The sequence below is a fragment of the Carcharhinus amblyrhynchos genome, chromosome 11, assembly GCF_965287045.1.
Source record: "Carcharhinus amblyrhynchos chromosome 11, sCarAmb.v2.hapA, whole genome shotgun sequence".
NCBI lineage: Eukaryota > Metazoa > Chordata > Chondrichthyes > Carcharhiniformes > Carcharhinidae > Carcharhinus > Carcharhinus amblyrhynchos.
Genome location: NC_137334.1, coordinates 31,985,557 through 32,009,926, shown reverse-complemented (window position 1 = coordinate 32,009,926; position 24,370 = coordinate 31,985,557). Strand labels below are relative to the sequence as shown.

The window sequence follows — 24,370 nt, the reverse complement described above, 5'->3', positions numbered from 1 at the left end:
TCTTCAAGCTTTATGGGCCCATTTATTTATATGAGAAATTTTAAATTGGTTGGTGGGTGGGAGGGGAGGAGAAGTTTGGGTCATTCTTGACTCCAGGGTTTGATTCCTAGCTTGGGTCACCGTCTGTGTGGTGTATGCATATTCTCCTCATGTCTGCGTGGGTTTCCTCGAGGTACTCTGGTTTCCTCCTACAGTCCAAATTTGTGTGGGTTAGGTTGATTGACTTGCTAAAATTGCTCCTTAGTGTCCTGAGATGCGCAGGTTAGAGGAATTAGCAGATAAATATGTAGGGATATGGGTGTAGGGCCTGGGTGGGACTGTGGTCGATGCAGACTTGATGGGCCAAATAACTTCTTTCTGCACTGTAGAGTTTCTGTGATTCTATGAGGAGGACATGAAAATTCAGCCTTCGGAGTCAGGATTGCACGTTTGTGCTCTATTAACATATATCAATAAACAAATAACCACAGCTATTAATAGATTTCAACTGGTACAGTTGCCTGGTTGTGTAGCAAGATAATTAAAATGAAAAGGTTGTATTGGCTTAACTAAGGAGGACTACTTCACAGGAAGAGCCTGATTCTCTGTGTATTCCACACCATTTGTTGCAACTAGTTGGAGTTACACTTCAGAATGTTGCCTGTTTTGTTTAAATTGTAGGGTTTGTTAAAAAAAAAATGGAACTTGGTTACCTGAATTGCCAACCTCAGCAGTGCAAAATTCTTTGAGTGAAATTTAATTATGAGGCAGTATTTTTAACCATTCACATCCCAGTTTCTGGCACTGGGATACAGTGCAAACTGGTCATTACTTGAAAATTGCTATCTTGTTCTTTTGAAAGAAAAGGTTGCAATGGTGTGAGGAAGAGAATAATTACTGATATTGTGTGATGCATGTAAAAAGGTAAAGCACGAACTACCATTGTCTTTAGTGCAAAAATCTTGCCCCTTTAGATTTTAAATTTTGATCAAGAAATTCTCTGGGATTATGGTGGGAAAATGCTTAAAACTTGCATTTATATAGCACCTTCATGTTATCAGGTCATCTCAAAGCATTCCTAAATCCACTCATTGTTTAAGCTTAGTTGTGGTCAGGTAGGCAAACTTTGCAGCCAGTTTGCGCACAAGAGTCCCAGGGACTAACAGTGAAATTAATTACTGCACAATCTAGGACACCTAGATCTCCATGTTTTTCATCAAATAGGCAAATGCTTTAAATTAGTTTGAGAGTACTGGCACTCCCTTGATATTGTACAGAAGTATAGGCCTATATGTATACGTCAGGTCTGAAGTGGAATTTGAACTAAGCCTGATCCCAATGAGAACCAGAGACTATCTTGTCCACATCTGAGATTTGCAGCTGGTGTATTCACATGAAGCCAGCTTGCATCATCGACATTTGTAATTATGTACCGACTATATAACACTATTGCAACTGCAGAAGTCATGTTGCTTACAAATATTTACATTCCTAGATGGAAAATTAGATATTTAGGGGGGGTGCAAATTTCAAGTTTTCAGTATTGCCAATGACTAGGGCAATTTTCCAGGGTGGATAATCGCAGAAAAGTTGGTTTGGTATTTATGTACTTTAATGCATACCGGAATTTTCTCTCATCTGAAACTGGTCTATTGCCTGCTAGTGATTGACCCCATATATGTGCCCATGAAAGAGCTAGTACCAGTTTAGATGGAACAATTTTGAACTGATGCATGTGAAATTATACCTTTTGAAAATGAAGTTTCAGGATGAGCTATTATGTACAGAACTGAGTCAACAGATTTTGTCTTATGAAGCTTTCTGAAGGTAAACATTGTTCAATTTTATTTGCATCCTATCTATAGACCTGTACGTCATTCTGATTGTCAGACCCCACTGACATGTTTAGAACCCTCATGTCCCTCTTGCTATCCACTCAGTGTCAAGAGGTATTGCATTTCCTGTGGACACTTGTAGTCTTATTGCCATGCTGAGGTACAGGATTGCAGAAGGCTGCAAGGTATGTTCACGGGAGTGAAATGAACCTCGTCCCAGGACAGCTGGCTCTTGGAGCCCATTGTTGCCTGCAGGTTGGTTTGGAGCATTCTTGTATTACCTGTCACATTCCCTTCTGAGGGGGATTTTAAAGCAAACATTGATGAGCATCACCGCAGTTCATCAAGAAGGCTAAAGAAGATGGAAGCCTGTCTGTGATGCTTCACAGTGTGACATTACAGGTGCTCAGGCACTGACCTGAAACTGGCAAGATGCTGCCATTTTCTGCATTGCTTATGACTAAAACTAAACATCTCACAAGTTCCCTAAAATTGTCCTCTGTGTGCAAGCAGTTTAATTATCATAGAATCACTACAGTGCAGAAGGAAGTCATTTAGCCCATCAAGCCTGTACTAACAACAATCCCACCCAGGCCCTATTCTCATAACCCCACATATTTATCCTGCTAATCCCTTGACACGCGGGTCAATTTAGCATTGCCATTCAATCTAACCTGCATATCTTCAGACTGGGAGGAATAGTCTGTGGGAGGAAACTGGAGCACTTGGAGGAAATGCACGCAGACACAGGGAGAAAGTGCAAACTCCACACAGGCAGTGACCCGAGGCCTGAATTGAACCCGGGCACCTGGCACCGTGAGGCAGCAGTGCTAACCACTGTCACCATGCTGTCCCTTTTGGAGGCCTGTTCTGGTGATCCTCCTTTAGCCAGTTGTGTGCCAGTTTCTAATGCAAAAATACAGGTAATTAAGAGTAAGACTGGCAGTGTATGGTAAATGGCTTAAGTTTTATTTACTAGTGTCACAAATAAGCTCGCATTAACACTGCGAAGAAGTTCCTGTGAAAATCCCCTAGTTGCCACACTCTGGCACCTGTTTGGGTACACTGAGGGAGAAGTTATCTTGGCAATATGCTAACCAATACTCTGCTGGACTGTAGGAGGAAACCAGAGCACCTGAAGGATGTGGGGAGAATATGCAGATTCTGTACAGACACCGACTTAAGCTGGAAATTGAACCCTGATCCCTAGCGCAGTGAGGCAGCAGTGCTAACCAGCATGCCACGTGTCATCACACTTAAGTGGATGAAGAGTATAGTAGTGCATGCTACTTTTAAACAGAAGGCACATGTTGGTCAGACTGCTGGAGTATAGTTCAGCTGTTAAATCTGTAGTGACTTCAAAAGTATTATTGCTCAATGAAACAAGAAGAGTCCACTCTAAGTTATCTAGAGATTAAATAGACTTGGTCTGTACTTGTTGGAGTTTAGAAGGATGAGGGGGGATCTTATAGAGACGTATAAGATAATGAAAGGGATGGATAGGGTAAAGGTAGAGAGATTCTTCCCGCTCAAAGGACAGCAGGACTAGAGGGCACAGCCTCAAGATGGAGGGGGGGGGGGCAGTTTAGAATGGAGTTGAGGAACTTCTTCACTCAAAGGGTGATGAATCTCTGGAATTCTCTGCTCGTTGAAGTGGTGGAGGCTACCTCGCTAAATATATTTAAGTCACGGGTAGATAGGTTTTTGGCAGACAAGGGAATTATGGCTTATGGGGAGAAAGCGGGAAAGTGGAACTGATCCACTTCAGATCAGCCATGATCTTATTGAATGGCGGGGCAGGCTCGAAGGGCTAGATGGCCTACTCCTCCTATTTCTTATGTTCTTATGTTGTTTTCTGTCATGGTGCCCCTAAATGATACAGGACTGCTTTGTGCTGTGAAAATGGTGCCTGTCTTTGGAAGGACAGTAGTTTAATTGCTCTCAAAATTTTCTCAAGAAATCTTAATGTAGGGATGCTAATGATTAGTTTTGTTGGTAAATGATTTTTTTTGCAATACAGGTGAGCAATGTTTGATGGTCAGTGCTGCATGGCTGCCAATGAATGGTGAAATATGCAGTTTTGGCAAGCTGAAGTTGTGGAACAACATCCAGCCTTCATGTTGATATATCTGTTGAAACAAGTGATTGAAATGAATAGGGCATATTGGCCTAAAAGGTGTTACTCACAGTAAAGGGGTATGGTGGAAGAATTAATCTAGTCAGTGCTACTGACCCACAAGAAGCTCCCCAAATCCAAAAGGATTCTCAACTGTCTCTATTTAGCTCCATGGACCTGGGTTCGATTCCTGGCTTGAGTCACTGTCTATGTGGAGTCTGCACATTCTCCCTGTGTCTGTGTGTTTCCTTCCTCAGTCTGCTGGTTTAGGTGCATCGGCCATGCTAAATTCTCCCTCAGTGTACCCGACTGGTGCCGGAGTGCGATGACTAAGGGATTTTCACAGTAACTTCATTGCAGTGTTAATGTAAGCCTATTTGTCACACTAATAATTTTTTTAAAAATCAGTGTTGTGTTTAACTAACAATTCTTTCTAAACAAGGTAATTGCCACAGTGATGAGTGGCATATTAGATTGTAGGAGGTTTGCCATGAGCCAGATATTCAGACAGTAAAGTATAAGCAAAGCAAGAGTCAGAGCGCAGAAGCTAACATGTAGAGATTTGTCCATTCTTTGTCATCCCTGCGGCACTTAACATATCAATTCTGATAAAAATAGAGACCGTTAACTTTTTAAGAAATTTGTCTTTTTGAAATACACTGTCAGGAACAGAACACTTAAACATATTGTCACCACCTTTAAGCATATATATAGTAGTTTTGCTTTGCAGAACAGTTGATCTGTAAAATCCCCTTTTAGCTGTTCATTTGATTCTAGCATTGAGTACATTGGTCTTAATTGCTGATATTTTAAAACCATTAATCTACTTTTCAAAGATGGTGCATCTGTTTTATCAATATTGCAGATACTTTGTATCATCTGGTGAATGTGGTAATCGCCACATGTTCGACAAGCATTGAAATTCTACTGAATAACCACTAGTATTTGGAGTGCTCAAGGAAGAAACGGGGGAAATGTGCACATGTTCCTATTGAGCAAGTGAAACCATTGGCATTGTTCTGTAGTCCTGAGCACGAGGGAGTTGGTATCAATGTTACCACCCCTCAGGTGGCTCAAATTCATTCATCCTGACTTCATCTTCTGATGAACTATGTGCTTAAATGTCTGAAGAGTGTTACTATACGTGTTTCACATCCAGCTTGGTGTCAAACCTTCCTGCTCTCAAGGCACAGATGACTGTTGAACTCATAATTTTGTTCAAGTGCAGTAATTTGAGAGAAATGAATATGTCTGCCTTACATTTTTTTGACACCGAGTTTTTTGACACAAGTTGCTAAGCGTAGTTTTAAGTGGGTTTTCCCTGATACACAAATGTGTTGGTCCAAGAAACTATTGCATGTCACGCTCTTGAGGCCAATGATTTGATGTAGCACTTAACTGGTCTAAAATAGTGCTAAACATTTTAGAGACTTCCTGGTCCTATGTCTCTACTCAGGTTGAAATGCAGTATAATTTGTATGTGTAGACAGTTTTTTATTAAAGGAGGGCATTGAATTGAGGAGGTAACTAGGAAGCTGAAAGAGGATAGTACATGAATTTCAACAAAGCTTTGATTTAAAAAAAAAATCCTTCCATGGGCCTGCTGTTCAGCTCTGCCTGCTGTTGCTGTGCATGGCATCATGTATCTCAATATATTGCTGCTGTTCAACTCTGCCTGCTGGTGCTGGATATGTCATCATATATTTGTGTATTGCTGTTGTTCTGTCCTGCATGGTGAAGTAATCTAGTAATGGAACTCTCATCTTTCAAGTGACTAACCCTTTCTCAGTGTATAGTATGCTAAATGAGGCATTCATTTATACAGTATTCAGGCTGCTGTTGGCCAATCAAGTTTAAATATGTTAGCTAATTTTTTTAATGGAGCTTTCTTGTATCTTAGCTTAGGTCTTTTTCCACATGTATAAATGGAAAAAAGATGCACATGTTGATGCAGGTTTCTGCTTTGTAATAGGGACCTGTCAGTTTGGAGCAAATTGTTTTTCATCCAGGCATTTTTGTTAAACAAACATAAGTGTTAGACACATTGATGCAAACATTTCAAAGTGCCTAAAAAGTAAACTCATTAGCTAACCCTTAATGACAGCTTTGCATTAAGTGAGACAAAACTAGCTAACTGAGCTGCTTATGATAGGGTCATTGTGCCGCAATAGCAGGTGATTCTGTGAGAATAGATGCATTTTATAACTGTTTCTCCAAAACTCATTTGTTTAAAATGCTTAAACACTCAAGTACATCTAATGAATTCTTGTCACTATCCTCTCAGAATTATGCCTGTAAAGCAGCATCCTTAGCTTTAACCACTGATGTAATAAAACCAACAATTTTTCCATTTGAATGTAAGTGATTCTCCTTTTTCTAAAACATTCCAGTCAAATAGGTATTTATGCAATGGCTTTGTATTGTCATTTTAGAGTCTGGTGTCAACTCTAGCAAGGACAACTCATTAGGCCAATAAAATGCAACGGGATTGTATTAATCAAAGATAATTGTGATTTGTATAAATTGAGACAAGCAAGCTTCCCCTAAAAACATTAGCAGTTGTCTTGGGGAATGCAGTGGACTGCTACTGTGAAGGTCAAATATGGACTTGCAGACAGGGCTCTCCACAGAGAGATCCTGATAATTTAAGCAAAAATAAAGGGGTAACAGACACTGAAGAATAAACACTTGAAACAGGTAGGTTAATTGTTTCAATGCTCCACTTAGCTAGGATCAACAAACTCGACCAGCAATGACTGAAACTGAGGGATTTATTTGCCAAGTTTATGAGGAATTTTAGGTGGCACAGAGAAATATCTAAATTGGAAAGTGATGAGAATAGGGGAGAGATTAGGTAAGAATTGTGTTTTAAATGATGAAATTCTTTTGGTCAGTAATTGGACTTTGAACACAATGGAGAAAATTAACATAAGTAATCAGAATTGTAATTTTTTGTCTCAAGTTGATAGCATTTTTGTTCAGTGTGTGGTAAGCTTGTGCATTCTTCCATGGATGTTCTTTTGCCAGATATAATGTTGTTTAGGTGACTTGCCAGTCTTGAGCTAAAGTTATTCCAAAATGTTTTGAGGAGAGTCCAAGAGGCTTCTAAGGAAGGCTAGTTCAAGTTGCCTTCATTTTTGGGATCTCACTGGCAAAAACAGTTGACCTGTTGCCTTGGATGTAGAGTGGCAGCTGTTGACGTGTTTTGAAAGATTCTGTGAATTTTAGTCTGCAGTTTAATTTTGAGAAATTTTAAAGCAAATTCTGCTGCTAACTTCCTCAACCATGTCCCTCATCATCATTTCTGCTGGTGAGCCATTCTAACCCATAGCAGGATCCCTTTTTAATTAAAAATACATCAATTGACAGACCAGTGCACCCTCCATGAGGGGCTGAGGAACCCAAAAATGAGATGCTAATATAGTTGGGGTGACATGGTGGCAGAGTGGTTTGCACTCTTGCCTCTCAGCACTACGGACACGGGTTTGATACACGGCTTGTGTCATTATCTATGTGGACTCTGTATATTCTCCCCATGTCTGCTTGGGTTTCCTATGATCAGCTCCAGTAAAAACTGAAGCAGCAGCAATAACCCTGTTTTATCTCTGTACTGTTCTGACCACCAGCTGAAATATGACCTCTAATCTTTGTGTCTTTTTCCCCAATCACATTTTGTTGTCCTAGCAATTGAAGACCACAGGCTGATTTCTCAGAAGTCTGATGTCACAGCCAGGAATCCCACCCCCCACTCCCACCCTCACACTTCCCCGATCCCTGAGATTTTTGCTTCCTCTTTCCAATTAGGGACTCTCTCAAAAAATAAAAATTTTAAAACCATTTTCAATGCATCAACAGCTTGCAAACCACAAGTTTCACCACAATGTTCAATTCGGATGGAAGTCATGTTTCAGGAGGGTTTTTATTTGTGCACAGGATGTGAGCATTGCTGGGTCAGCCAGCGTTTATTGCCCATTCATAATAACATTTTGAAAAAGTGGTAATTTGCTGCCGTCACGAACCACTGCAGTTCCTGTATTGTAGGAACACTCAGTGCTGTTAAGAAGGAAGTTCCAGGATATTAACCCAGTGGCAGGAGCAACATCAATATTTCTCCAATCAGGGTGGTATGTAATTTGAAGGGGAACATCCAGATGATGGTGTTCCCATGCTTCTGCTTCCAGGTGGTAGATATTGTGGGTTTGGAGGGTGCTGTTAAAGAATCCTTGGTGAGTTCCTGCAGTGCCTCTTGTCAATGGTACACACTGCTGTTACTGTGCATTGGTGGTGGATGAGGTACCAGGCAAGTAGACTGGTTTGTCTTGGATGGTGCTAAACTTTTGTTGTTGGAGCTGCATTCATCCAACAAGGGAGAGTATTCCATCACACTCCTGACTTGTGCCTTGAAGATGGTGGACAGGCTTTGAGGAGTCAGGTGAGTTACTGGGTGTAGAATTCCTAGTTTTTGACCTGCTCTTATAGCCTCAGTATTCATATCACTGGGCCAGTTGAGTTTCTGATCAATAGTAACCCCTAGGGTGTTGATAATATCGGATTCAGTGATAGTAATGTCATGGGGCAGTGGTTAGATTCTCTCTTGTTGGGGAAGGTCATTGCTTAAACCCGTGGTACAAATGTTACTTAAAAAGCCAAGCCTGGATAGTGTCCAGGTCTTGTTACATAGGGACACTGACTGTGTATCTGAGGAGTCTTGAATGATGCTGAACACCGCAATCATCTGTGAGCATCCAATTTCTGACTTTATGATGGCAGGAAGGTCATCGATGAAGCAGCTGAAGATGGTTGGGTCCAAGACACTACCCCGAGGAACTCCTACAGTCATGTCCTGGGACTAAGATGGTTGACCTTCAGCAAACACAACAATCTTCCTTTGTGCTCAGTATGACTCCGACCAGTGGAGAGTTGTGCCTGATCCTCATTGATTCCAGTTTTCCTAGGGCCCCACAGTCAAATGTAGTCACTCTCACTTCACCCTGGAGTTCAGCTCTTTTGTCTGTGTTTCGTCCAAGACTATTATGAAGTCAGAAGCTATGTGGCCCTGGTGAAACCCAAATTGAATGTCAGTGAGCAGTTTATTGCTGAGTAGGTGCTGCTTGATGGTATTGTCAATGATGCTTTCTGACACTTGGCTGATGATTAAGAGTTTACTTATGGGCCAGTAATTGGCTGGATTGCATTCGTCCTACTTTCTGCAGGCCGGACATACCTGGGCAATCTTCCACATTGCTGGGTAGATGCCAGTGTTGTAGCTGTACTGGAACAGTTTGTCTATGGGTGTGGCCACATCTTCAGTATTATTGTTGGAATGTTGTTAGGACCCCTAGTCTTTGAGGTATCCAGTGTCTTCAGCCGTTTCGTGATATTGCATGGTGTGAATCGAATTGGCTGAAGACTGGCATGTATGATGCTGGGAGCTCTGAAAGAGGTCGAGATGCAATGTTCAGTCAGCAGAAGTAGCAATTATGAAGTCTGTGTTGGTGACTATAGAGCAATTCCGTGAGTTTGCTCGTTTTGGAGGCCCTGACCAAATGAGTGACAGTGGGCCACAATTTGTGGCAAAGGAATTTGAGAACTATCTCGATCACCAAGGTCAGCTCCATACCACCTGGGACAAATGGTGAGGTTGAACGTTTTGTCCAGGTCTGAAAACAAGCATTCAAGGTCCCCCAAGTGAAGGGTTTCCTGGGAAGGCGAGCAAATTGATTCTTAAGCACATGTCACAACACACCTCATGTAACGACCCAAGTTTCCCCAGCAGTATTGATGTTTAGCCGCAGGTTGAGGACCACTTTTGAACAGATGCGGCCAGAGCAGACACAAGAAACGATAACAAAGAACCGAGAAGGATGGATGACCTGGAAAAGGCAAGGAAGTTCAGGAAAGGAGAAACGATGTTGGCGAGGAATTACATGGTGGGGAGAAATGGGTTCCTCCAACAGTTGTGACCAGGGAGTTCTGACCAGAGAGGAAACGTCGGCAGAAGCTGCTGATGACAGTAACCAGGCGAGACAGTAAGCTCAAAGTTTCTGGAAATGCAGGGAAGAATGCTCAGAGCTCAGCAGCAAGACAATCGTTCAGGAATTGTCATCCTTCAGATAGACAGATTTTGTCAATGTAGACTTTTAAATGGATGTTGATATTGCAATTCATCATGTCTTAGCAGTGTGTCATACATTCATTTGACAGACTGATTAGCTTCTTTAAAGCTTGGGTTTGTTTTCACAGCCCAGTGCATAGCCAAAAACGTAAAACGATAGCTCATCCAGAGCTCTGAGGTTAATCATTAGAAATGAGAAAATGGGACAGTGTGTTAGAGCAGAAGTGAAAGGATGCTACTGTCTCCTCCAGGTGTAGAAGGCAAACAGATTAAGGTAGGGAAGGGAAAAAAAATCAGTCATGAATTCAGGACAGGGAATATACTGCAGTGTATAGACTAACATTTTTTAAATGATGCTCATAAGTTTAAGTTGTTAGTGTTAAATGAACCCAATTTGACCTAACAATCTAAACCAATAAAATCTTTGAAAACACTGCTACCATATTCTGATTCTTCAGTGGATCAGCTTCTTCACACAATTTACTTTTTTTTTGTTGCAAGTTTTAGGTTTCTTTAGCCAGGTCTGAAGAGTGGAGATGTCAGAACTATAAAATATTCTGCTATGAAAATACCCAGTTAAGGAAAATAAGAGCCCTTTGAGTTGAAGGGCGTCTTGTATTCTGTTTGATTGGTCTGATAAACTAATTCTTAATTAATTGTTCCAACTGTTTTTTAACCAACTTGTTAACCAATGGTTAGCATATTGATGTACAAAATGTACAGATGGGGCATATGACAGAAAATCAATTCAGAGCAATTAAAAAATGCTTTAATGTGAGGAAGGATGCACTTGCATTGGAGATGATGCAGCAAATGTTCACTTCCTTGGGATAGGAAGTTTAGCCTATGATAAGAGGCTGAACAAAGTGGGCCAGTACACTCTGGAGTTTAAACAATGAACAGGTGTCTCAATCAAATAGAGGTGATTCTGAAGGGGCTTTACAGGGTAGACACTCAATGTCTGTTTCCACTGGGAATCTAGAAGTAGGGGACATTGTCTTAGGACTGGGCATTGATCACTTAGGACTGAGATGAGGAGAAATGTTTTCATTTTGGTTTATCAGTGATTACATTTAAAATAGAAAAATTGTTGATGTCTCAGAATCAAGGGATATGGAGAGTTGCAGGAAGTGGAGTTGAGACATGATTAGGATTGATATTGAGTGATGGAGCTGGCTTGAGGGGCTCTTTCGTCTACTCCTCTTGTGTTTTTAATGTAGCAGCTAATGTCAGTACAAAGCTCCAATTGCAAATCGGTGGTGTTAATTTTGCTAGTGTCATTTTCAGTTAAACCCAAAGGTACAACTGTTGCTGTCAGAACATCTATAATCTATCAATGTTATAATGTAACCAATGCTAACATGCTCTGAGGGTCAGCTGAGCCAGTAACCAGTGGCAAAATTATGTGACGGTCAGATGACCCAGTACATATAAAAAGCAGATGGGAATTGTGGGGAGCTGGTATGGCTCAGTGTGGTCTCAAGTGTTGGTGTAATGAAGTTTCTTTATTAAACATTCCTTCTTTGGTTTACTTTCTGAAGTTAGTTATTTTATTGCTTGCAACTGAAGTATGCCTGTTGCCGAAGGAACAGTCAATGCTGTTGTGACTGTTTTCCATATCTAGCTATTCCATTAATCCATTGATCTGACACATTAGGTCAAGCTTCTCAGCGTGCTTTTAGTTTCCATCATTGAGCTATATATATATATTATATAAATAAATGCTGATTACACTGAGTTTATTGGAGTTGTCCATTTATTTTAGTTTCTTATGGTTATTAGGTTCATTATAATACAATGGTATTAGATAAAAAAAGGCTGATTAGTCATTCAATTTGGGGAATATGGGTGGGGGAAATCCACATCAAGTCAAAGTGAGAGGAAAAAGACCAGCATGATGGGCAGGATGCAGACAATTACAGATGAGATCTTTGTATATAAATGCATTAGGAATTTGGGCAAATTTGAGTATGTTACAGAGGGGTGGTTATAATTTGAACATAACTGGGTGCTAAATATTATGTCCTGTAGGATCTATGGAAAGGAACGAGGCAGTTGAGAAAGAAGAGGATGTGGTGATATTGGCAAAAGGCACAATTACCACAATAGAAAGAAGTGATTTTTGCAAGATTGAGCAATGTGAATTGTATGGGTAGAATTAAGGAACAGTAAAGGATACAAGACTCCAGTAGGAATTGTCGTTGGAACTTCTGATAGAAATGATGTAATGAGGATATCAAATACAGAGATTCAATAAACAGTGTAATCATGGGAAATTTAATTTTCAGGGAAACTGGGAGAAGCTGAAGTAATAAAGCCAATAAACATCTGTAGCATGTTTTAAAACCAGCAAAGGATTGGTTGCATTGGATTTGGTGTTGACTAACAATCCATAACTAGTTAATCTAACAGCAAGGGGGCATCTTGCAAATAGTAATCTTAATATGGTTGAAATTCAAAGAGAGATTCACAAATCAAAGTTTTTAAAGTTTATTTATTAGCGTCACAACTTGCTTGCATTAACATTGCACGGTAGCACAGTGGTTAGCACTGTTGCTTCACAGCTCCAGGGATCTGGGTTCGATTCCCGGCTTGGTTTTTATGTAAGTTCTGTGTAAACTGCTATGATGTTGCTGTGCAAATCCCCTTGCTGCTGCACTCCAACGCTTGTTTGGGTACATGGAGGGAAAATTTAACAGGGTCAATGCACTTAATCAGCGCATCTTTCAGAAAGACATGCAGAGGTATTTTGAGAGACAGGATCTACAGACATTTAGAAATGCAAGGACTGATTAGGGACAGTCAGCATGGCTTTGTGAGTGGAGAATCATGTCTCACAAATTTAATTGAGTTTTTTGAAGGGATACCCAGTAAGGTAGATGAGGGCAGTGCAGTTGATGTTGACTACATGGACTTTACCAAGGCCTTTGACAAGGTACCGCATGGTAAGTTGTTGCATAAGTTAAAACTCATGGAATCAAGGGTGAGGTATCTAAATGGATACAAAATTGGCTTCTTGACAGAAGCCAGAGGGTGGTTGCAGAGAATTGTTTCTCGAACTGGAGGCCTATGACCAGCAGTGTGCCTCAGGGATCAGTGCTGGGCTCACTCACTGTCATTTATATTAATGACTTGGATGAGAGTATAGGGGGCATGGTTAATAAGTTTGCAGATGACATCAAAATTGATGGCATAGTGGACAGTGAAGGAAGTTACCTCCAATTGCAACAGGGTCTTGATCAATCGGGCCAGTGAGCTGACGAATGGTGGATGGAGTTTAATTTCGATAAATGTGAGATGATGCGTTTTGGTAGATTGAACCAGGGCAGGACTTACTCAGTTAATGGTGGGGCATTGGGGAGAGTTACAGAACAAAGAGATCTAGGGGTACATGTTCACAGCTCCTCAAAAGTGGAGTCACAGGTGGACAGAGTGGTGAAGAAGGCATTCGGCATGCTTGGTTTCATCGGTCAGAACATTGAATACAGGAGTTGGGATGTCTTGATGAAGTTGTACAAGACATTGGTAAGACCACACTTGAAATACTGTGTGCAATTCTGGTCACTATTATAGAAAGTATATTATTAAACTAGAAAGAGTGCAGAAAAGATTTACTAAGGTGCTGCTGGGACTTGATGGATTGAGTTATAAAGAGAGGCTGAATAAACTGGGACTTTTTTCTCTGGAGCATCAGAGGCTGAGGGGTGACCTTATAGAGGTCTATAAAATAATGAGGGGCATAGACTATGTAGATAGTCAATATCTTTCCCCAAAGGTAGGGGAGCCTAAAACTAGAGGGCATTGGTTTAAGGTGAGAGGGCAGAGATACATAAGTGTCCAGAGGGGCAATTTTTTTCACTCAGGGTGGTGAGTGTCTGAAACAAGCTGCCAGAGGTAGTTGTGGAGGCGGACACAATTTTGTCTTTTAGAAAGCATTTAGATAGTTACATGGGTACGATGGGTATAGAGGGATATGGGTCAAATGCGGGCAATTGGGATCAGCTTAGGGGTTTTAAAAAAAGGATGGTGTGCACAAGTGGGACCGAAGGGCCTATTTCCATGCTGTAAACCACCAATGACTCTGAGACACAGGGAGAATGTGCAAATTCCGCACAGACAGTGACGTAAGCCAGGAATCAAACCCGGGTCCCTGGAGCTGTGAGGCAGCAGTGCTAATCACCATGCTGTTCCAAATCTAAGTTTTGAGCTTAAGACAAACTTTGCAAGGCTGAGAAATGAATTGACATCAGTAAATGAAGTTGAAGTACAGACCAGTCATGATCTCATTAAATGGTAAATCAGTTTTGAAGGAATGAACAGTCTACTCCTGCTTCCATGTTGCTAGACCTGCAAAGTAGCATCAGAAATAAAACAAGTGAAATAGATGAACAAATTCTGCTTAAAGGTTATGATGTAAATAGCTGTGGCCCCATCAATAATCATTGCGACACTTCTAGTTGTAGCCTGCCAATTTGAAAATACTCCATTTGTCCTTACTCAAAAATGTGTGGAAGAAACTGATTTGAGGTTTTATACTTACCCTTTTTATTCATTTATGGGATGTGGGCACTGCTGGCTAGGCCAGCATTTATTACCCAACCCTTAATGCTCTTGAGAATGTGATGGTGAGTTGCATTCTTGAACTGCTGCAATCCCTGTGGTGTGGGTACGCCCACAGTGCTTTTAGAAATGGAATTCCAGAATTTTAACAGTGACAGTGAGTCTGCCATATCCTTTCAATGCTTTTAATTAGGTTATGTGCATAACCAGTTGTGGGAGCATACATAAACATCTGCCTTTTGTGTGTCCTAAACCTTTTTAGGTGAAGTCGGTAATCAATCTCCTTTTTGCTGCATATACTGGAGATGTGTCTGCCCTCAGAAGGTAAGATTTTCTAAGGAATGTGTTGCGTCACAAGTGAGTCTACTTGTGTTTAGCTGAGTAAAAATGATGCATGGACTGTTATGTATGCTAATATTTTTGTAGGATAATACGGGTATTGGTATGCTTTTTGTCTGTTTGGTACAGGCCCAGATCCTAGATGTTTTTACTGCCAATGATAGAAAGGGAATCACAGACAATGAAAAGCCCATAAGTTCTATCTGTGGATCCTACATATGCCCAGTCTTCCCTCTGTACATAGCTATTTCCAACTGGGAATATGTTGAGCAGAAAAGGGTTTTAAGAAATTACTGACTTATTAGCAATGTTCAAGAGCTATTATAAAACCCAATGTTTTATGATAATCTTTTGGATCACTAAATGATGCATCTCTAAGCAGCAGAACCAGAACTCCAATAAGTCCACTGATTTTAGTAGATTAAAAGGATTTGAAGAGACGTTGAGTTTCATTTGCCATAGCAATAAATGGCAATTCAAAATAGCTGCAGTACTGTCTATAGATTGAGGTCATGTATTATAATAAGTGAAAATTTAAGCTGTGAATTTGGATGACGTTTTAAATATTGTATTTGTCAAAGTATTTGTGCAAAGGCTTTATGGTGCTTTTCTTAAGCATCATAAGAGGATATGTTTTAAGTCCAATGAGCAATTAATGTACTAAAAGCATTGTAAATCCTGTCATCTCCAGTATTTTCTTTCCAAGTTAAATTTCAATGATGAAATTTTTGATTTATTGGTATATGCCTTTTTTTAAAAGGAGACTCATAACTGATGACAGAAAATGTTCATTGTAGATTTTTTATATTGCCTTTTCCACCTCCTAACTATGACATTGTTATCTCTTGATGCTGGATTATGTTGTACTGTATTTGCAAAAGATGCTGACATCTAACAATAATAGAAAGGAACTGCATGCCAATAGTGCACCTTCCACTCTGTCTTTGGGGTGGCATTGAGAAACTGCAGCCCTGCTTCTTCATGTCTAATTGCTTGAATTAATAGACTGACAATTCAAAGCCTTTTTTTTAATTTAAAAAAAAATATGGCTTTGAATTGTCAGTCTATTAATTCAAGCAATTTAGTTAAAAAAAACTCTTAAAATTGCATATGCAATGTTGCTTTTTGGTAAATTAGACTGTTTTAAGTAACCACAAAACAAAGCTATCATCTCAATCTCACAAAGACACTGACATTAACTTGGTTTTATTGGTTCTTCCGCACAAATCAAGGGTAAACAATTATATCAATGATTACATGAAAAAGTAACCAACCTGAAAAATGAGAATATTTGGGTTCCACATATTTTAACAGCCTGTATTCTTGCACATAAAAATACATTGAATAAAAAAAGCTTAAAATTTAAATTTTAATTGCATCTAAATGGAAAATTAAATCTTTTTCATGTAATTATCTTGGACCTCGTAAAGAATTGTCAAAAACAGTTACCTACCTTGTGTTCCAGATTTGCTTTGTCCGCCATGGACATGGAGCAGAGGGACTATGACTCGCGCACAGCACTGCATGTAGCAGCTGCAGAAGGTAAGATTTAACTTGCTCACATAGCATTGTTCTTTTTCACTTGTTCTATGGTTCAGAGCATAACCACTACATTTTGATTTGTAGGGCACGTGGAGGTGGTTCATTTTTTGTTAGAAGCATGCAAAGTAAATCCATTCCCCAAAGACAGGTGAGTTGGTTTATTCCAATTTCAAACAGCTTTCTCAAAGATGTTGCACCAAAGTTGAGCAAAGACTAACCTGTAGATTAGGTTTCATGATGGAACATAGAACACTACAGCACAAACAGGCCCTTCGGCCCACGAGTTGCACCGATCACATCAACACCTATCTATAACCCCCAATCCCATAAAACCCCATATACTCATCCAGAAGTCTTTTAAAAGACCCCAGCGAGTTCGCCTCCACCACCACTGACGGCAGCCGATTCCATTCACTCACCACCCTCTGAGTGAAAAACTTACCCCTAACATCACTTCTGTACTTTCCTCCCCGCACCTTAAACCTGTGTCCTCTCGTAGCGACCATTTCAACCCGGGGAAATAGCCTCTGAGAATCCACCCTATCTATTCCTCTCAACATTTTATAAACCTCTATCAGGTCGCCTCTCAACCTACGTCTCTCCAGGGAAAAGAGACCCAGTTCCCTCAACCTAACTTCATAAGGCATGCCTCCCAGTCCAGGCAACATCCTTGTAAATCTCCTCTGTACCCTTTCAATAGCTTCTACGTCTTTCCTGTAGTGAGGCGACCAGAACTGCGCACAGTACTCCAAATGAGGCCTGACAAGGGTCTTATAAAGTTGCAGCATTACCTCCCGACTCCTAAACTCAATCCCTTGATTTATGAAGGCCAGTACACCATACGCCTTCTTGACCACCTCTTCCACCTGCGAGGCCGATTTAAGAGTCCTGTGGACCCGGACCCCAAGATCCTTCTGCTCCTCAACACTACCAAGACTCCTGCCCTTGATAGTGTACTCGTTCATCCCGTTGGTTCTGCCAAAATGGACGACTATGCATTTATCCGCGTTGAAGTCCATCTGCCACTTCTCCGCCCAGTCCTGCATCCTATTTATGTCCTGCTGCAACTTTTGCTATCCTTCCAGACCATCCACAACACCACCGACCTTCGTGTCATCAGCGAACTTACTTACCCATCCTTCCACTTCCTCATCCAGGTCATTTATGAAAATGACAAACAGCAAGGGTCCTAGAACAGATCCCTGGGGCACTCCACTGGTGACTGACCTCCATTCAGAAAAAGACCCATCCACAACCACTCTCTGCCTTCTGCAGGCAAGCCAGTTCTTGATCCACAAGGCCAAAGGCCCTCGGATCCCATGCCCTCTCACCTTCTCAAGAAGTCTTGCATGGGGGACCTTATCAAACGCCTTGCTGAAGTCCATGTACACCACGTCCACGGCACTTCCTTCGTCAATGTGTTCAGTCACATTATCGAAGAACTCAACTAGGCTTGTAAGGCACGACCTGCCCTTGACAAATCCATGCTGACTATTCCTGATCATGTCAAACCTCTCCAAATGGTCGTAAATCTTGTCCCTCAGAAGCCTTTCCATCAGCTTACCAACCACTGAGGTCAGACTCACCGGTCGGTAATTTCCCGGGCTATCTCTGTTCCCTTTCTTGAAAATAGGGACTACATCCGCAATCCTCCAATCTTCCGGAACCTCTCCCGTCTCCATTGACGACGCAAAGATCATCGCCAGGGGCTCTGCAATCAGTTCCCTCGCCTCCCACAGTATCCTGGGGTATATCCCATCTGGTCCCGGCGACTTATCAATCTTGATAGAATTCAAAAGTTCTAATACATCCTCCACCTTAATATCCACAAACTCAATCTTTTCCATCTGCTGCAAATCCGTGGCAAAATCTCCCAGATCAGCTTCCACCGTGAATACTGAGGCAAAGTACTCATTAAGCACCTCTGCCATTTCTTCTGGTTCCACACAGACCTTACCCCTTCACCTTTTATAGGTCCTATCCCTTCTCTTCTCATCCTTTTACCTTCCACATATTTATAAAAGGCCTTGGGATTCTCCTTAATCTTACCTGCCAAGGTCTTCTCATGACCCCTTCTGGCTCTCCTAATTTCCCTTTTAAGCTCCTTTCTACAGTCCTTATACTCCTCAAGATCCTTAACCTCTCCGAGTTCCCTGAACCTTTTGTACACCTTCCCTTTCCTCCTGACTAGGTTCAACACAGCCTTCGTGCACCACGGTTCCCTCGACCTACCAAAACCCCCTTGTCTCATCGGAACGTTGTCACGCATAGCTCCAGACAAACATTCCTTGAATATCCGCCACCTTCCTTCAGTACTTTTCCCTAAGAACGTCTCCTTCCAGTTTATTTGTCCAAGTAACTTCCTGACTTCTTCGTATCTCCCCTTACTCCAGACAAACACCTTCCTAGCCTGCCTGATCCTATCTCGTTCCAATGCAATTGTGAAGGAGATAGAATTATGGTCACCATTCCCAAGATGCTCCCCTACCGAGAGATCCATCACCTGCCCTGGTTCATTCGCCAGTACCAGGTCAAGTACAGCCTCTCCCCTCGTAGGCTCATCCACATACTGTGTCAGGAAACCTTCCTGAACACACCTAACAAACTCCTCCCCATCCAAACCCCTTACCCTAGGGATATTCCAGTCGATGTTTGGGAAATTGAAGACTCCCATCACGACAACTCTGTTATTAATACATTTCTCCAGAATCTGTTACCCTATCTGCACTTCAACTTCCCTGTCACTATTGGGTGGCCTATAGAATACACCCTAGTGTACATTCCTAGTCTGCGCTAATTCTGGAGGTAAATTAATAGATTCATTTTAACTAAAACATTGTATTTTTTTTCAAAGCATCTAATGGTTTTAATCCTTTTGTAACTGCATCAAAAGGCAACATTCAGCAAACATCCTTACAATGATTTGAGAAATATAACAACTTTAAATGTTGTAAAAAGTGAAGACAGGTAATACATGCTTTTAATTTTCAAAAGTGAACTTTTGAGGATGATCTAAATCTGGGACATAAATGCAAATGAAAAGAAAATTATTGTAATAGATTACACCCCCTATGAGTAATTTCTGTCTACAGGGTAGTTGAGGAAGTATGTATCGAGAACTAGAAGAGTGTCTCAGAATAAGGCGCAGATCATTTTGAATTTGGCTGAGAAAGAATTTCTCACTGAGGGTGGTGAATCTTTGGAAGTCTCTGCCCCAGGGGGCTGTGGGGGCTCAGTCAGTGAGCATGTTCAAGACTGAGATTGATGGATTTCTACGTATTAAAAACTTCAAGGGACAAAGGAAATGGTGTTGAACTTGAATATCTCATTGATTGACAAAGGAGGCCAAAAGGCTGAATGGCCTACTCCAATTTCTTATGTTATAGTGGACGGCGTGATGGCACAGTGGTTAGCATTGCTGTCTCACGGCACCAGGGACCCGGGTTCAATTCCTGGTTTGGGTTACTGTCTGTGCAGAGTATGCACATTTTCCCGTGGATTCCTCAAGTTACCCAGTTTCCTGCCACAATCCAAAAGACATGCTGCTTAGGTGCTTTGTCCATGCTAAATTCTCTGTCGGTGTACCCGAACAGGCACTAACTGGAGTGTGACGCCAAGGGGATTTTCACAGGAGCTTCATTGTGATATTAATGTAAGCCTACTTGTGACACTAATAAATAAACTTAAAAACATAAATTTATGTTAATAGTTGTTTGGTATTGCTGAAAAAAAATGACTTTGTTGAAGCTTTTCATCTTGTATTCATTAGGACAGTTCACAAAAATACCAAATGTAAGGGAGCAACAATTTATGCTATATGAGAAGAGAGTGATGATTGGCAAGTGAACTCTGGTGGCCGCATTGCCATGGAGAGTGCATCAATTAATGATATAAATGCTTTAATATGATTTGCTCCTTTCACATAAGGTATTCTTGCAAATTGTGCTGATGAGTGCAAGATGAAAAGCTTCCACTAGTCTTTTTTCAGCAGTATTCAATTTCTTATGTCCTTTTATTTCTATTGTTTAACTAGTTCTGTAACTTGTTTATTTTTAATGATTTTAGATGGGGCAACACACCGGTGGATGAGGCAATTCACTTTGGTCACCATGATATTGTAACAATCCTTCAAGAATACCAGAGCAACTATATGCCCACAGAGGACTCAAACAATGGAAAAGAAAAACCCTCCAAAGAGAACCTAGACAGCATGGTATAGTTTCCCCATGTCAAACTGTAATTTTGTTCTGAATTACCAAAACTAAAATGAAATTTGAGTGTGACATTTGTAAAAGTGTTGTATTTTTGGCAAGTAATTACTCTGGTGTTTTAGACTTGGAACTTTTTGATGTAGTCTTAGAAAATAATAGGCCTCAGCAAAACAAAGAGGCTTGCCAGTGTTCTGTTTTGGGCCTACGGTCTGACTCTGGGGCTTGGTATAATGCAGAGTTATATGCCTTTTTAAGAAAAGGCAAGATAATCTCAGCACAACTTGTGAATTTTAAGGTAACTATATAAAATTACCATGGAGGCCTGAATGATACAAATAATGGGAATTGCTCAGGTACCTGGCCCATAAACACTGGAAAATATCCAGCTTTAGAAACATGTAAGGAAATTATAGCTGTCGTGTTCTTTAAGTAATGTGTTGGAAGCGTCCCTGTAAAATGTGAATGAATATTAATGTGGTCAGTATTAGAATTTTGTCCAAATGTCTTACAAATAGCAGCTACTTTACTTGGCCCTTTGAACAGTCCACTGTTCGAATTGTGTAAAAGTGCAGCAGTGAATCAACAAGTAATTAATGGTTCATACATTGTTTACTGGTGTTTGTTAAAACTAGTTCAGTATTGGTATCATGGCCAAGAAATATAAAAGTCCAGATTCTCTAAGGGTTAAATAAGCATTAAACCCCATTTTACCTGAGGTAGATTGATTATTATTTTGACATTTTCCTATTTATTGTATTTTCATTAACTTTTGTTTTTAGTTTATCTTGACTTTTTTCTACAAATATTGTTTCATTTCATACTGACATATTCTTTTCCCTGCCTCTTATTAAGGTCCACTAAACAGAAGAATCTTCATGTTTCATTACTGTAAATGTTTGTAAGTAAAGGTTCCAAAGGAATGCAAATGATTCAATGACAATAACATTGTACCATCTATCAAGTTCAAATAATACTTTCTCTGAAACATTTTCAAAGATTTTGGGAAATATTGGGAGGATTAGAATAAATATTCTTGAGAAACCATTAATGAACAGATAAATAACTAGATACATGAGGCATCTAACAGGTTTATAATCAAAACCTTGCTTATGCTTAATTAAAGAATTTGGTTGAACCCATTTTAATTTAAGGGATTATTTATACTGGTGGCATTTTTGATTTTTTTTTAACTAACAACACGAGTTTGATTTTCTCGTGTTGGAATTGCTGCAGTAATTTCATGTAATGAAAACTTAATAGAACTGAAAGAGCATTGTATTTCAGAAATGAACATTGTTAAGTGTACAAAATGCAGTCCCTGATTGCTGTTTTTCAGGACAATCAAATTAGAATGTTACTTAATTGTGGTTTGACTATTTTATGCAATTTAGTTAATTGGGTCAAATTAATGGTCTGCTGCACTTCTTGAAAGCACAATGTTATTATCAGACTTCTACATGTGATAAAGGTGTAAGCTAAATGGCACGAACAGCACGTATTCAATTCCCATACCGGTTGAGGTTAATCGTGAAAGCCCTGCCTTCTGACCCTTGCCCCTCCCCTCAAGCTAAATCACCGCCAGTCAGCTATAGCCCTCAAAGGGGAGAGCAGCCTTTGGTCATCTAGGGCTATGGTGATTTTACCATTCTTTTTACCTTTAATTGGTTAGTTCAGCACAACATTAAGATTTTCTGGAAATGGGGTAAACTGTTTTTTGCAAAAACTTTTATTGTACAGTATATTAAAACAAACAGAAAAAGGGCATTTTGAACCTTTTTAGAGAAGATGTCAAAGTATTTGATCTGTTCAACCCAACTAATCTTCTGAAACAACACCTTACACCTGTAAGATAATCACGGAAAACTGAAATGTTTTCAATACCTATTTCTGTTAGGAAATTTGGCCTTTTTTTTTCATTGAGAAAACTTGATAGAGGGTACAGCTAGTGGCATAGGATGCTGCTAAACTGGATATTTAGACCTTGAAATTTCCAAAAATGAAAAAGCATTTGGCTTTCCACATATTCTGAGATATTTCTGAAATACTAACCCATTTGCAGGGTTTGAGAAAGCTTTCTGCTGACGTGTTTTGTATGAATCATTTGTATTTGTGTAGGATGCCAGTTTAATACTAGCATTTGATGCATAGTGTTTGGCTGAATGACCTGAACTGCCTAAGCTTGCTTGGTGCACTTGTCTGTGTATGTGCATGCTTAGGATTGTCTTAGAAAGATTATAGCATTTCAGCATATTTTTGTTGGTTTGAATTTGTTTTCATATATGAACTCCTATCCATTGCTGTAATTGCTGGGTAGGAGTTGCTTCACTGCAATAAGTATATTTTCAATAATTGTAGATGTCACTGGTATAGGGTCAAACCAGCCTGCTCATGCTTCGGTCTTGCTCAGTGTGGGGCAGGACTGCCCTTTGCTTATATTTAAACCGGTGTCCAGATTGTGACTGTAATTGTATTTTTCCACATTGTGACCTGACTGCCTATTCAGGCATGGCAAATTGATGATGTTTAATGTACTTGCTTACAGCAATCTATTTTTAGTGCGTTGCTCCATATTTCAATCTGAAATGTTATTTTTGAAGTGTTGCTGGCAATGCAATGGTATTTATCTAAAAGATAGAGGCAAATCAGGTGTGTTAAATACACAATAAATACAATTCAGAAAGGTTTGTATTCATTTTTTTAATGCACATAAATGTATTGTTCTTAACAGGCTGGCTGTTAATTATCACCAACTTGATGAAAAAGGGTATTCCCCAAAGGAACTGATTTTCCACAATCATTTACTTATCAGTTATTTGTTACTGGCCTTACTGGGTGGTGTTGCCAGTTACAAACCAGAGAGTATTCTCTAAAAAAAACTTGTAATGGAGATTTATGTAAAAAAACACAAACCTCACATCCTTATCATCTCTGCCATACATCTCCAAGAGATGCTTCCAAGGTAATTGTGCACATTTCACGTTTGTGAACCTAGTCCATGTCAGCAGGTTAGTCTGCTGTGGATATTGATTCCAACTAGGGACACTGGATAATTTTCCCTTTCTTTCCCTCCTCACTCTGCTGGCTACTAAAATAATACAACTGACTTCAACACATTCACTCGATTAACATGGAGCCTGAAGCTTTCAAGATCTGTGTACATAGTGCCGCACCAAGTTAATGAGCTTTTGATCTTGCTCGTTTCCACACACACAATATCACTGTGCAAAAATCTGTCCAGATTTTGCTCCACTCTCTGGATTGTAACATTTTAGAGGCTGCATATCTTAATCCGTTTTCTAGGATGGAACCAAGCAGAACTCCACATGCCACAGGCTATCCAATGAGGTGTGAAGAAAATATAGGAATCTATCAGTTAATGTCTATGGCTGTAAAATTGCATGACTTTGCTATTCCTTTGCAATTCCTTTGCAATAATGAGTATTGGCTTTTGTCTTTTTTCTATTCTACATTGTATTTGTTTTAAAATGCAAGCCATGTTGCTTTATTGGTTTTAAACTTTGAAACAACAGATATTTGTAAGCTCCTTGCTGTGAAGCTTTACACATTGGTGCTTTTCCGTCAACACCAACTTTTGCTCTTTTAATCCTGCACGAGACAGACAAAAGGCACAGTAGAAAATACCGGAAGGGCACAGCAGAAAATACTGGAAGTA

At 40.2% G+C, this 24,370-nt stretch overlaps 1 protein-coding gene across 1 annotated transcript in view; it reads left to right on the top strand.

Annotated features, from left to right (window-relative positions):
- Nucleotides 1-23,377, top strand: part of glsb (glutaminase b) — a 129,713-nt gene extending 106,336 nt beyond the window's left edge. Inside the window, exons 15-19 of the mRNA XM_080198813.1 lie at nucleotides 14,868-14,929; nucleotides 16,410-16,486; nucleotides 16,571-16,634; nucleotides 20,552-20,699; nucleotides 21,550-23,377. Coding sequence (XP_080054939.1) covers nucleotides 14,868-14,929; nucleotides 16,410-16,486; nucleotides 16,571-16,634; nucleotides 20,552-20,699; nucleotides 21,550-21,558 — 360 coding nt within the window. The 3' untranslated portion in view covers nucleotides 21,559-23,377. The remainder of the gene's footprint in view (nucleotides 1-14,867; nucleotides 14,930-16,409; nucleotides 16,487-16,570; nucleotides 16,635-20,551; nucleotides 20,700-21,549) is intronic.
- Nucleotides 23,378-24,370: the final 993 nt, after the last annotated feature.